Source organism: Drosophila pseudoobscura, chromosome 4, assembly GCF_009870125.1.
Source record: "Drosophila pseudoobscura strain MV-25-SWS-2005 chromosome 4, UCI_Dpse_MV25, whole genome shotgun sequence".
NCBI classification, from domain to species: Eukaryota; Metazoa; Arthropoda; class Insecta; order Diptera; family Drosophilidae; genus Drosophila; species Drosophila pseudoobscura.
The window spans coordinates 7,708,484-7,722,815 of NC_046681.1; the positions used below are offsets into that span (position 1 = coordinate 7,708,484).

Here is a 14,332-nt window from a genome sequence, read left to right on the forward strand (position 1 = left end):
CACAGGCAACAACTTATTCACTTCTTGTTTTCCTCCACAAAATGGCCGCGGAAAATAAACTGCGGGCAAAGGATACGGATGCGGATGCGGATGATTCCGGCTGGTGTGTTTTTTCCAGTCTGGCCAGACTTCTGCCTTCTCGGCAGCCAAATGAGCTCCTGATAGCAAACTGAAAAATTCCCTTTATGCTGCTGGATCCCTGCCCCCGTCTACCGCAGAAATAACAAAATTTCGTGCGGCTTGCTGCAAGGATTTCCCAGCACCCGGCAAGGAGTTTGTGCGGTCGGTCATTACTGAAGAATTGCAAGCCAGAAAATTTGTGGGCCGACAACTTTTAAGAGTTCAGAGTGAAGTTTAATAATGTGGCTAGGGCCAAGGACCTACCTACATATATTATATACATATATACAGAAATGTGTATGTATACCTTTTTACACCCGATACTAAAAAAAGGGCCTCAGCACAGTGGGCATCGCATTCCTTTTTTGATGGAATTCACAGCCACGATCTGGCATCCGGAAAGTACGGCCAATGATCGCTTTGGAAACCTCTAATAACTGCCAGACATGGCCCGCTCTTCTTGAGGATGTATCCCAGATTGGAATCGACTATGAAGCACCTCCTACCACCCCCCGATTTGAGCCTTGCTCTCAGGAGCCGCGATTGCGAATATCGGAGTTTCCCAGCGCTTTGGGTGGAGGGGGAAGCTGCTTTGATGGAGAGTATCAAACCCAAAGCTCAAGAGCAAAAACACATTTTAAATTTTGACACATGAAACAAAAATTATGCAAAAAAATAATTCTCTTACAATAATTAGAAAAAAGTAAGAAAAAAGTATAAATACTAAAGAACAACATAATTTATTCGTATATTTTCTCACTTACCGATAATTTTGTTCTGTTACATTCATTACCGCACAGAAACCGCAAACGAAACGCAAAAATTTTAGTCATATTTATTTAAGGTGAGGCACTAGAGGGCGTAAGTCCACACGAAACAAGAGAAAGTCAGATCAACACTATTGGGCATGCCTCACCCTATCATGAATTTCACTTGGAACGAGAACACTCATTTTTTTCTATTCCCTTCTTTACTGCATCCCACACCTGCGAGTGGGAGTGAGAAAGGGACAAAACTTGACGAATTTTCAAGCACGCACACACACACATGGCTGGAAGTCAGGTGATCACAACGAAAAAATAATTCACACATAAAAAAAAAGAAATTATGCAAAATAAATATGTTTAGCTACATACATATTTATTAAATATCTATAGACATATCACAAATTGCCGCACTTTTCCTTCGTCGAGCTGCATTTTTGGCACCATTTTGACTCTTTTTATACCACACATTTTCTTGCACTAAAACACACTTTTTTCATAAATTCACTGCATCACCACACTAAACATCACTTCCCACGCCTTTACGACATTTTTCCCGATGGATTTTTCACCATTTTCCGAATTTTCACGGAATAAAACGCGGAGCTGACTTCCGAACGCGCGCTTTGACCAGGTGAAAAAATGAAAGTGAGAGCGATGCAAATGCGCTCATTCTTTGGTCTCCTGCTCTTCTTCTTCTATTTTCTCTCTCACAAAAAAAGCAAAGACGCTCTTGACTCAGCTTCGAGTCATTGCACTGTTAAAAAATGAGAGAAGAGGAAGAGGAAACGCGATAAAAATATTGCCGGCTTGAGATCCACTAAACGAAGGTGCGATATTAAAATACATTATTAGCTGTTCGCCCCCTCCCCTTCAGGTCATCAAATTAATAAACCTTTTCTTTGCTGATGATCTCATCAATGCACAGGCCATGTCACCCCACCCCACCCGTCTAGAGCAAAAGCTAAAGCAACTGCAAGCACACACGCAAACAATGCAAAAGCAAAAAGAGAGCGATGATGCTCTCACCTATTACGTTTCCTTCACCTACGAGTGACCGAATGCTGTGTCAAATTTGAGTGGGAGAGAGAGCAACAAGAAAGAGGAGCAGAAGATCAAAGAACAAACGCATTTGCGCCGCTCTCACTTTCGTTTTTTCACCCGGTCAAAGCGCGCGTTCGGAAGTCAGCTCCGCGTTTAAATCCGAGAAAATGCGGAAAATGGTGAAAAATCCAGCGGGAAAAATGTGGTACATGTGTGTGAAGTGTAGCTTAGTGTAGTGGTGCAGTGATCCGACATAAATGTGCCAAAAAAGTGTCTTAATTCAAGAATATTTGTGGAATAAAAGGCGGCGGCGCAATAAGAGGCAGAAGGAGGCAAAATAGCGGCAAAAATGCAGCTCAACGAAGGAAAAGTGCGGCAGTTTGTGATATATCTGTATATATTTGATATATAGGTAGATAAACATATATTTTTTTTTTCATAATTTCTTTTTTTTATGTGCGAAAACCTAAAAGGTTATATTTTTCGGTTGTCTCCCTTTTTTCCGTTTCGTTTTTCGTTTTCGCGAAAGTAGCTGAAGAGAGAGCGCGTGAGAGAGCAAATAGGAAGAGGAGCAGGAGATCAAGGAATGAACGAATTTGCGTCGCTCTCTCTTTCATTTTTTCCGTCGGTCGAGGCGCGCTTTTGGAAGTCATCTCCGCGTTTCTATCCGTGAAAATCGGGAAAATGGTCAAAAATCCATCGGGAAAATATCGCGTAGGTGTGGGAAGTGTAGTGGTAAAGTGATCAGACATAAATGTGCAAAAAAGTGTTTTAATTCAAGAAAACTGGTGAATAAAGGGTGGGGGCGTAAAAAGAGTCAAAATGGCGCCAAAAAAGCTCAACGGCAATTTGTGATATGTCTATATATATTTTATATACATATATGCAGATAAAAACTATTTTTTTTATGTTAAAAATCAAAAATTTGTTTTTATTCCGTTGGAAAATAGCGGAAAATGTTCGGTAATTTATATAAAAACCCGTGTGATAAGTGGAGAAATTGTTTATAATGAAAATGTGCCAGAAAAGTCTGGTAAAAAGTTGGAAAAGTGGTGAAAACTATTGTGAAAAAGACGATGAAAAGTTCTAAATAAGGCATGAAAATGCAAGGCTATGTGTGTGGAGAGCCAAAGGCTTGGCAACAATTACGAAACAAATCGCAGCAAATGTGAAAATACCGCAAGAAAACATTTGAGCGCTTTTAAGCTTGAGTTTTTTCTGCCTCTCTTTCTGCGAGAGTTAGAGCGAAGCGGAATGGCCAAAAGTTTGCCGATTCAAATGAAAGGTGAGTCTGTACCACATAATATTTTTAACTCTATATTTTGTTAGAATTATTATTTATTCTTTGTATGGAGAATGGGCGGCGGCTTGGGGGGAATTGCATTTAAAAATCTCTGCAAATTTATCTATTTAATCCTCCTTTGCTCACGTCTGCGTCGTGTTGTTGAGCATTGGTTTTCTCTCCTTTGCCAACGGATTCGAGTGGACCAAAATAATCCTGATCTTATTCGTAGGTGTCCATTTTAGAGATACGATTTATATTCACAGAATTCTTTGCTCCCGAAAGACACAATTGAGAGGTAATCCAATGGTTTTCGATTCATTTTTCTGTGTAAATTAAGGAGTAAATAAATGGAAATCGATATTCATTCACATCAAGAATCGCACGGAGTGCAGGTATTTTAAGCGGATTACGAATCAAACCTTATTGCGCAATAAGCCATTGTCCTCCGGCGGCGTTCCTGTTTGAGTTAATTGCATGCCCGGCACAAGGACTGGAAATTAAGGCTGGGGATATGAGCAAAGGAAATTACGTACACCGAAAAGCGATAACCATAACCCTGTAACCGTAACCATTGCTCACGTGTCATGTCATCCGACTAGAGGGGGCCGGAGCCGGAGGAGGGGCCACAGCAGCCTCGTAATTGGCAGCAACTGCCTATCAATCGGTTGTGGGGGGAGCAGCCCTCTCCTCTTCTCAGTGGGGCGAAAAATTAATATGCTTGGCATATGGCAACGACCATTATATAATGGCCAACATGACGAGGACAACAGCAGAGAGGACTAACAATAGACATGACAAGCAGGAGCAGCAGCATCAGCAGCAGATGTTGGCCACACAGAGGCCTCCAGCGCTCATCTCCCCATCTCATCATCTCATTTGTAATGCTCCATCAACATGTGCTCTTATTACTGGTAATCACTTGCGAGTACAGCTTGCTGGGGCTCGAGACGGCAGTTCCCAGAGGTTTATAGCCGGTACTCGCCCAAATCTTGGATTGCTGTGGAAGGAGCTCCTTCACTCAATAAAATTAGCCAACATTTAAACAGTTTTTGGGCTTAGAGAGCAATATTCTATTACGAAAAATCGATTAAACATTAAATATAGAATTTATGGGTGTTCGATTGGGAAAGGAGTAAGATCTGGGAGACCCATAAACCCCTTGGGACCCCAGCTAGACCAAAAACAAAACCACTTATACTCATTTGCAGGTACTCGTATTATCCTTTAGGTGGGTCTAGCCCAGGTCTACCTCTTGTTTAAATATTATTTAAGGCTTTCGGGTTTCGGAGGTCCTTTAAAGCACCTTCTTTAAGGCCTTTTCGAGCCTAGAAACAATTTTACCCAAATATATTTTTTATTCCCATTTATTGACTCATAATTCTTGGGATCGAAATGTGCCCTAAATTGTGGAACATGACAAATTATATTCCAAAATAATATTAATAACAAATAGCTTCGGAAATGGGGAATAAAATGGGGTTCTCAGTCTCCTACTCCTGGGGCTCTCTGTGGCTCTGGGTTCAACCGATTTCAGGCCACCCCTCAAAAGCCCATTTCCAAGATATTCCGCTCTGATCTCTGCCCACACACACACACACACACACACACCCGTCGCTTCCTGGTGCTCGTCATTAAAGGCCATTTCGCATTTCCTGTTATCGAGTTTAATGGCGGCTCCTCGGGAAAGGTGGCTCCCCCCATCCCCGCCAAGCCGAAACACAGACACGTTCATGTTGATTGCACAAAGCCCTGAGACAGGGCTTACAAGAAACAAATTAACGGGAATGCTGATGTTTTTCTTTCCCGAGCTCAACGATTACGGCGATAAGTTCGTTTCGTTTCGTTTTTTCGCCGGGTTTTTCCGAGATGAAAAGTAAACAAAGTGGAGGCGGAAAAATGTCTGGAGTCTGGCAGCAAAATTGCCGGAAATTTGTTGGGGGCTTTAAATTACAAATCATTATCGATGCGCATTATAAATTTTGCACCAAAAAGGAGGCAAGCAGCTGGCCTCTACCGACAAGAGCCTTGAAGCCTCAGGCAATCGCCTAATGACAACGACACTTGTAAAATCACTTTGAATAATATTGCATTTCGTGTGTCCTCGGGGGGGGCTCTGGGGAGCTCTGTGTGCCTCGGTTTGTCTGTCCTTTTGAGCAGATTAATTTCCGGAATTTCGACTTAATTCCCCAGTTTTGGGGAGGCAGGCCTCAGCAATCGATGCAATCAGCTAAGGACCAATTTACCAACATGTCAACGGCCAGCAGCACGGGCAGGATACGGCAGGATCTGGCAGGGAATCGAACCAGGCAGAAGCTTTAGATTTGCACACATTACCACTCAATCTTCATATTGTGGGATATGCAGGATTTGCTCCCCCCCCCCCCCCTCACCCCCTCCCCACCATCTATCGGTGGCTGTCTCGGGCTCCCCAACAGCCCAGCTCTGGCACATGATGTCCACATGGCCGCAAAGATTTATTTACAATTGTGTTGAGACATAATTCCCTTTGATCGATTGCGGGACAGCTCCCCAGGATGGAGCAGTGGATCGGGGCCTGGTCCTGGTCCGGGGCCTGGTCCTCGGACCCAACTCTTGTGGTCAGCTGTAAGTGATGATTCTTTCGGTCGTCCTTTGTCTCTGTTGTTCCCAGTTGGAGCCCAGAGTTGGCCCAGAAATATTTTCGCAATTTATGTGGCTTTGATTTCATTCGGAGGCCCAGAGAAGGCAATTTATGGTAACTTGATAATTTGTGTTAGCATTTGCCGGGCTCCACCCCCCAAGAGGGGGGGGGGGGGAGACAGAGAGGGAGATATGCAATTTATTTGCGGACTGCAATTGCAATCGCCTGCTGCAGGGGACAGATTACACAGAAATATTGGGCAGTATTGGGCTCCAATGAAGAGTAAAGTTGGTCCTTAATGGAATTCAGAACAATTCAGGCATTCAATCTGTTCCACTTTCTTTACTTTCTTTCCATCTGGCTTATGATTGGCAGTTCCTGCTTTCTGCAATTGCTAAGCAGTTTACTTTCCTTTCCTTTGCTCCGATTCATTCATCAAAAACCGTGCACTTAACACATGGCAAAGGCAAAGGCAAGGAGCTGGAGGGGAAAGGGAAGGGAAGGGAAGGAGCTGCAGCAGCCGCCGCCATTGAGCATTGCCTCATTCTTTGGTAATGCACATAAATCCTTAGAGTGCGCACTTAACTCCTTTTTATGCTGCGACAAAGTACATTTACTAATGACCAAGTCAAACAATGGCCATGGCCGAGACGGGCCGGGCCTGGGACACCAGACATGAGCAAAGACCTTAGTGGGGGGGCGGGGAAAGTCCTGGGGGAGGGGTACTGGGCCACGAAGTAGCAATTTACGCGCTCAAGACGGCACCAAGAGGCAAGATGGTGACAAAGCACGCCAAACGAGGGTCGAGGGGGGGCGGAGGGCGGAGGGATAGGACTAGCCCAGCAGTCCTGCCCCGAGCCTCAAGTGTTGGCAGCGGCTGCATGTTAATTGTTGCAGCGACACCAGAGGCAGGGGCAGCGCCAGGGGGCAGCGGCAGGGGGCAGCAACGACTGCGAAACAGTGGGAAAGCGTGTCTAAATAGCGGAAATTCTTCCCATACTCTCACTCCCTCGCACACCGGAAATCCTTCCTGTGCGCCGTAGTACCTGTGGATACTGAAAAGCAGCTTGGAATGCTGCCGCCGGACCCCTGCCATACCCTGTACCCCCTACACTAAAAACATCTCAGGAATTCAATACGAATTCCGTAACGAGTTCGGTTTGGAATTTTGAACCAAGTTTTCTGGCGGGATATTTGTGCATTTCGCCCGATATCTTAGAAAGTTTCGAACTTTCGCTATTGCAGAGGGAATACTGTAAATAATTATTTTTGTTTTTCAAGTTTAACCAAAAAAGGGGCGTACTTTGGGGTGTTTTTAAAAACAACTAAAAATGATTAAATACAAATTTTAGGGCCTAAATCATGAATTTTGGTATTTATTGGTGATTATTTATTTTTAGTTGTTTTTGAAAACAAAGCAAAGAATTTTAATATTAATATTAATATTTGAAACTGATATAAAATATTAAAATAATAAATAAATAAAAATAAATAAAACAAATGAATAAAAATAATAATATAAATATAAATAAATAAAATAAAATAAATAAATATATAAATAAATAAAATAATTATAAACAAATACAAATAAAATAAATAAAAATAAATCTTGTATAATATTACAATAATAAAACCAACATTAAACTGTTTCAATGCCACTCCACCTGTTAAGACCTGGAAAGAAAAGTCTAGACATATCTGATTAGAGTAGTAAAATCGAAAAAAATTCAATTATTCCCAAAATCCAAGCCTTATATATTATTCTATTATTATCGCTAGCTGCAATGGGCTTATAGATCACCGCTCACACCCGATAAATCATAAATTCTCTACTATATATAATTTCCTCCCTCAAATTTAGAGATCGGGTGATGTTTACAGGCATAGACGTGTACAAGAATGTGATTTTAATCCCCAAATATACCCATCCACCCAAAAATAGGTAAAAAAAACTATTTTGGACCATATAGAACATCTTTAGGGACGTTTTTCAAGCGCAATCTTCAACAGGATATCCACAGGATGCGTACTAAAAGTGTAGCCAAAGCCAACGCCAACGCCCACGCACAGGCAGAAAATGCAAATTTCACTTTGGCGCCCAGTTTAAAATGTTGATGAAGTAATTAGTGTAATATGCGGAATGCCTCTGCCACCCTCTGTGTGTGTGTGTGTGTGGCAGAGGGCGTGGCACATAGAAAACTGTAATTGAAAAACGCACAACTTTGGCCAGGAGGCCAGGACAAAGGGCCAAGCCAATGCCGAGGGTAAAGTCGAGGGCTCGGGTACTGAAACTTTTTCCATTTATTAAATTTGCCACATGAATGACGCTCTGGATTCTTGCAAGAGTACAAGATAGTATATATGTATATGGGAAATGTTTAATTAATTGTGCGGCACATTTTTGATTAAAATTGCTGCTAATTTTTCGAGCCCTCGAAACCAATTTAACAAGTAACAAATATTATATATTTAACATTTGCTTTGTGGGCTCCTAATATTATTCTCAGTGTATTCGTAGCTGTGCTTTGCGAAATGTTTCGCCGTGTTTTCTTGCTTGCTTGTTGCTTCTTTGCGATTTACCGTTTGTTATTGTCCAATGCCTGACCGATTGCTTTGCATGCTTATACTCGTCCGCTGTCTGTGCCACTGCTGCGTGGGTGGGAGTGAGAGAGTGCGTAGCGAGAGCGTCAACTCGCTCAGAGAGGATCAAAAGCCACAAGAAGAAGAGAGCGCGCCTTGAGCGTGTTCTTCTGCGGGAATGTGGGTGGGTTAGAAAGAGAAAGATGCGATCAGTGCAAATGCGTCGCAGAAAATTAGTGCTTAGAGGGATGGCTAGGCAATACTCAGAGTAGTAGCGCAAAAATGAGTCGGGAGAGCGTGGAAACCACGTCGTTGCCGCGCTGTGAGATTTGAGAATATAGAATTGAAAGCGCGACGGTGGATTAAGATTTAAACGAAAAACCGACATTTGTATGCAATCCTGAATAGATTTTTTCCACAAAAATGTTTCTTCTTAGTTGAAGCAGGCCTTTTTCCATAAGTTTTCGGTAATGTTTCAAATTGGTTTCAAATACACAACACATTTTGATTCACACCCACACTAACACAACACAAAAACACATTTTTTGTTTACTTTTCCCCGTTTTCTTTGGGTTTACTAAAAGGTAATTGGGTTATGGAATAAAACCTTCATCGTAATGCCTAAACTAGACCGTTTTAGTAGTCACCATGAGCCTCCTGGGGTTCCACTCTTATGGGGAGTATTTGGACCAGTTCATAACTCCCAATGACGTTCGGTATTTGCGAAACTGGAGCTTCCAGCGGAAATTGATACAGAATGCCTGCGGGAAGAGCTGCCTGGGCGGGCTGCTCACCGAGGAGGAGTACAAGGATCGTCGCCAGAAGGAGATGGACATGCTGAAGCCGCGGGGTCTGGGCGGGCTACAGCTCTTCGGCGACTACTTGAACAACAATGACCGCGTGCTCAGGCAGTTCGCCAAACGGGAGAAAATGCTGCTCAATAAGCACTTGTCGGTGAGTGATTGCCCTGGAATCATCTGGAAACCCCCACCAAACCCCACCCCACAGACCATCGTCTACCTGTTGATGCGCTCCAGCGTAGGCCTGGAGGTGTCGGGCTTCATCGATCTGGAGCAGAGTCTGCGCGAGTCGCGCTTCCTGACCGGCTCCAAGTACTTCGTGGACTGGAAGGGCGTGTTCGAGGGCACGGTCAAGCTGAAGCCGGGCAAGCACCACCTGAGCCACTACAACTGGTACAAGAACCGGGTGGTGTACAACGACAGCGACAACTTCCAGGTGGTCAACGAGGGGGCCCACAGCCTGCTGATGAAGCACCGCGGCGACCACAAGATGATCTGCGTCAACGTCGGCTGCGACTGTCCCGCCTCGAAGAACGCCCGACGGACGATGTACGCCTCGCCCATCTACGGCCACGCCATATTCTTCGATCACATAATCCGGCGCATCAATTAACGTGTCAATAAACCCCAATTACGGGTAAATGCGGTTAAAAATTAAGCCCAAAAAGATACTCTCTACGAGAGCCGTCCACACGACTGCAGATCGGGACGGGTACCCGGATGGGCCTTTATGGAGCTTTATGGCCTCGGGGTTGGAATTTGTCGTTGACAGTTAACGTAAATTGCTTTTCATATCTTATCAGCCGTGGTCCGAGGCCTGGCCACAGCTACGAGTATGCCTGCTGACGTTTTTGATGGACATTTTGAGGTCCTACCCGGTTCGGAGCCCCCCCTCCCACCTCCCCCCTAACTGGACGTCAGAAAGCGGAAATTACCCAAGCTCCATGGCATTTTGTTGTGTTTATGGTGGACTGGAGGCACTTCAATTGCATAAATCTATTAACTGTCGCCTGGCTGTTGGCCTGGCCGACTGTCTCGAGTGTCGACGCCTCCGGCCTCCCACACGCCTCCCACACGCCTTCCACACGCCTCCCAAACGCCTCCCACACGCCTTCCACACGGTTTTGTTTGCCCATTTGCCTTTGTTTGTTCCCGGCTTTGTTTCGGCCTGTCGTTCCAACAGTCACTCCATCGGTCTATCGGTAAACTTCAAGTGCTTTGTTGACTGGCCAACAGCTCATTTGCCCGCCCAGCTTACGTCCAACAATCGTACCATTGTCCCCCCCCTCTCCATGAGCATTTTCCATAATGTGGGGGGCCTCTGAGAGGGACCATGAATCCGAGGGAGAGTGTAAACCTTTGCCAGCGATAATCAATTAGTGAATAATATTTATTAATAGTAATTAATAAATTATTGGCAATTAAAGGGACAATGATTCGCAAAAACGTTACGATTTAATTTTGAAAAAAACTCAAAAATTGTGGCTTCCGTTTGAGCAAAACGTTTTCGGAATGGAAACATAAATTTAATGTTTAAAATTTAATTGTCTGTGGTTGCTATTAGTTGGAAAATATTAGGTAAAACAGAAAAGTGGCATTTAAAATCACGATTGACGATTAACATTTTTTTTTTTTAAATAATGCCATAAAGTCACCACTATAAAAATTAGCCAATCTTATAGAAAATTGATTAATTAATAGCATACAATTTTTTTAAATTTATTTTTATATTTTTATATATTTATTTGTATTATTAATTTATTTTTCTTTTGAAAATCGCAATGGAAAAGCGATGGAAAACAGCCGTAAACTGAAAAGTTACTGCTGTGCCTACATTGAAGTCCGGCGCTGTATATTTAAAAGTCTATTAATAATATACCCGATGCTCAAAGAGTATAGGGATATATTAGGCTTGTGCTGGTCTGTCTGTCAATCCCGTTTGTACATCCCAATGAGCGCCTAGATCTCGGATACTCTAAGAACTAGGGCAACCAAATTTGGTACCCACACTCCTAATGTATCGGACCGAGACGAGTTTGTTTCTAAATTTCGCCACACCCATTTCCGCCCCTACAATGGACGAAAATCTGTTGCATCCACAATTTTAGAGATACGAAAAAAGGCCAAACGCAGAATCGTAGAGAATGACTATATCTTTTAGAGCAAACAAACTCCTGTGATACAAGGGAGCACCTTTCGGCCTCCAAAAAGGATCACAGTTTTTGGGATCTGCTATTTTTAAAGATACGAAAAGCAACACCGAAAAGGCAGAGCCATAGAAAACAAAATGGAAAACAAATTGTATGAGAACTCTACTTGAAAGTGGTTTGGAAAGTAATGGACTTCAAGCCATTGCAGATACATAGTTTATATAGATAAATCTTTATGATAATATAATCTCTGGCATTGATTTGTAGGCCGTCTAGATAAAGCGATATGGATTGTTTTTGGGGTGCGAGGAAGCCCCGTATGTAACACGGGGCGATCTCGAAAGTTTTAGGTACAGTCGAGCTTCCATAGAGCGGATCTCAAGGGGAAATTTGTAATAGAGAAGTTCGACTGTATATCTTTATTAATTTTGCTTTGGCTCGAACTATTATTAAAAAATTAAGTCCTTTTCGATGGACACTTTCTCTTCCATTTTATCTCTATATCTTATACGATATATGTATACTATTGGTATCTGCCACAGAGTGTATCGATGCTGCAACTAACACTAGATATCGCAATACCGAGCACAGTTCCAAGTAAAAATAAAAACTATAAATCATGTATTTCTAGAGCTGTCTTCCAATTACTTCCACATTTATAGAATTTATCTCCAGCACTCCATTATCTCGGATAAGTTTAAGCAAAACAACTGCATTATTGAGAGGGACATTTGCCAGAGCAAAGCCAAATAAATAATAGATTTATTTGCATTCAAGTTATGTTTTAAATGCCAGCCGCAGTGGCAGTGCCAGGGGCAGGGGCAGGGGCGCCTACCCGTAAATGCAGTACAATTTAATTTGCATAAACAATTAACTGTTAAATTATAACTTGCAGATTCACTTTGGTCCCTTTCTCGGGGCCAGCAACAATTCAATTAAAACAAACATCGAGAGTTCCAGCTGCAGCAGGTGCAAACGGAATATCCTGGCAGGACCTAGCCTGGACTGGCGAGGGGGGGGGGGAGGTCCAAATAAATATTTGCTCGGCTTGCCTTGGTCGAGTCCACAGAGAGGACAGGATCGGGCCGGGCAGGGCAGGGCCTGCCCCCAAAAACAACAAGGACTGCCGCCGCCTGGGCCTGCATTGAGATTACATTTTAGAGGCTGAATAAATTTCATCCGAAATAAACTTACAATTTACTGCCAGACTGCACACACAGCCGTGTGTGTCCTCTCGGACTTGGCCGAAAAGAAGAACAAATATAATTTCATTAGTCCCCTCGTTTCAGGGTCCTTCAAACGTCAATCAGTCGTTTATCGAGTGTTTTCCATTTGTTATTTGTTATTGTTATTATTTTTAAATCCAATCTATGACTTGTGCCAGCTGCGGCGGCTCTCGATGGCGGTTAATTTAATTGGCCAAATGTGCAAACAATAAGCCCAATGAATAATTAAAAAGCTTGTTGAATGAATGTCAAAGAGTTCGGGGCAATGAATGAACAGGCAGCAAGCCAAATAATCCTTCAAAAGGATATTCTGGCATACAAATTCGCCCCAAATTTCCCTTATATCGTATTTAGAACTCATTCGAATGAATTTTATTATGATTCATGGGGAAATCCATATCCGGGAATGCCTAATTAATATGGAGATCCTGTCCACGATGACTTGCTGTCAGGATGATTGGATTTATGCCTGAGCCATGGGTCAATAATTTATGACTGGAGCCCCCCAACCCCCCCTCTAACCCCCTAAGCAGCCACATGTTCCATTTGTTGTTGCTGTCTGGACAGAAGAATACACAGAAATATTTCATAAGGTCGTAAGCTGTCGCAAAAAGATGGCTAATAAATAATTTAAGCACTCAAGATTGGACATCTGGCATCTGAAGAGCAGGGCCCGGCCCGAACCCTTTTGGGCCCCCGAAATAAACACATAAAGCGGCGCCGCCATAAAGGGGCGTGGTGCATGCCGCAAATGCCAACGGCCCCCCACCCTTGCCCCAAACAAAGCTCATAAAATGTGACCAATAATGAAAATAACGAAGCAAGAAAATGAATGAAATGTTGCCCAGCAAATAACATTTTTGCTCCTCTTTCAGAGAGTGGCCTTTGACATTTTCGCATTGCTGGAAATCATGAAAGGAGGTCCTTCCCCCACGCCCCCAGGAAAGTGAGTGGAGTTAAAGTTCCGGAGCTGCCACGAAAGTTAAATAATTAGCAAACAAGCAGCAACAGTGAGCCATCCATCCAGCCATCCATCCAGCCATCCATCAGAATTAAAGATTATTGACTCGTCGACAGAGAAGTCTAGTCTTTGAGGGGGTTCAAGAAATAAACAAGAATTATTCGACTAAGAGTCGCAAGAGTCAACAAATCCTTCAGTTCAAGCATGAAGTTTTTTTTCTTAAAGTTTAAATAATTTAAGGAGAGTTCCAAGTGGTTGAAGATCTAGTTATGCCTGCTTTACAGACCCCACCCCCAATGGCCCTGCTATCCCGCCATTCGTATCTCGTTTCTCGACTTATTATATCGGCTTTGGCTGTATCTTTTCGAAGCCTAATACTGATAATTCCTCTGGATTGGCAGCTACCAAATTTAGCTTCCATGGCGATCGAAATATATTTAATCCTTCAAAGTTTTTGTTCCTAAGAATCAGTACGAGGTTTGAATGAAAATTTTACCCAAATAAATCAATGATAAGGAAATATATTACGGCAGCATGGAATACACCAAAATTCATATATTAAACATATTTAACGATATCGGAAAAAATGTATATTATCCAATTTTTATTAAAGAAATAAAAAATCACTTATTTCTGATTTTTTTAAAATAATAATGAGAAATAAAAATAAAATAATAAAAAATAAATTAATAATAATAAATAGATAAATAATAATAATAATAATAATAATAAATAAAAATAAAATAATAAAAAATAAATTAATAATAATAAATAGATAAATA

General features: G+C 42.4%; 1 protein-coding gene across 2 annotated transcripts; it reads left to right on the plus strand.

Moving 5' to 3' along the window:
• The first annotated feature begins 8,901 nt into the window (after window positions 1-8,901).
• Window positions 8,902-9,871, plus strand: LOC4816335 (cilia- and flagella-associated protein 299). Of its 2 annotated transcripts, none has more exons than XM_015181128.2 (3): window positions 8,902-8,997; window positions 9,054-9,367; window positions 9,422-9,871. In XM_015181128.2, the coding sequence occupies exons 2-3, from the start codon at window positions 9,062-9,064 to the stop codon at window positions 9,824-9,826; spliced, it is 711 nt and encodes a 236-aa protein (XP_015036614.1). In that variant the 5' UTR covers window positions 8,902-8,997; window positions 9,054-9,061; the 3' UTR covers window positions 9,827-9,871. The 2 variants fall into 2 exon arrangements, with proteins under 2 accessions (XP_015036614.1, XP_001355979.1); XM_001355943.4 differs by having other exon boundaries at window positions 8,908-8,997; window positions 9,057-9,367.
• Window positions 9,872-14,332: the final 4,461 nt, after the last annotated feature.

Coding starts and splice junctions, on each gene's coding strand:
- LOC4816335 (XM_015181128.2), top strand. CDS start 9,062: ATGAGCCTCCTGGGGTTCCACTCTTATGGGGAGTATTTGGACCAGTTC. Junction 9,368..9,421: donor TGCTCAATAAGCACTTGTCG/GTGAGTGATTGC, acceptor CCCACCCCACAG/ACCATCGTCTACCTGTTGAT.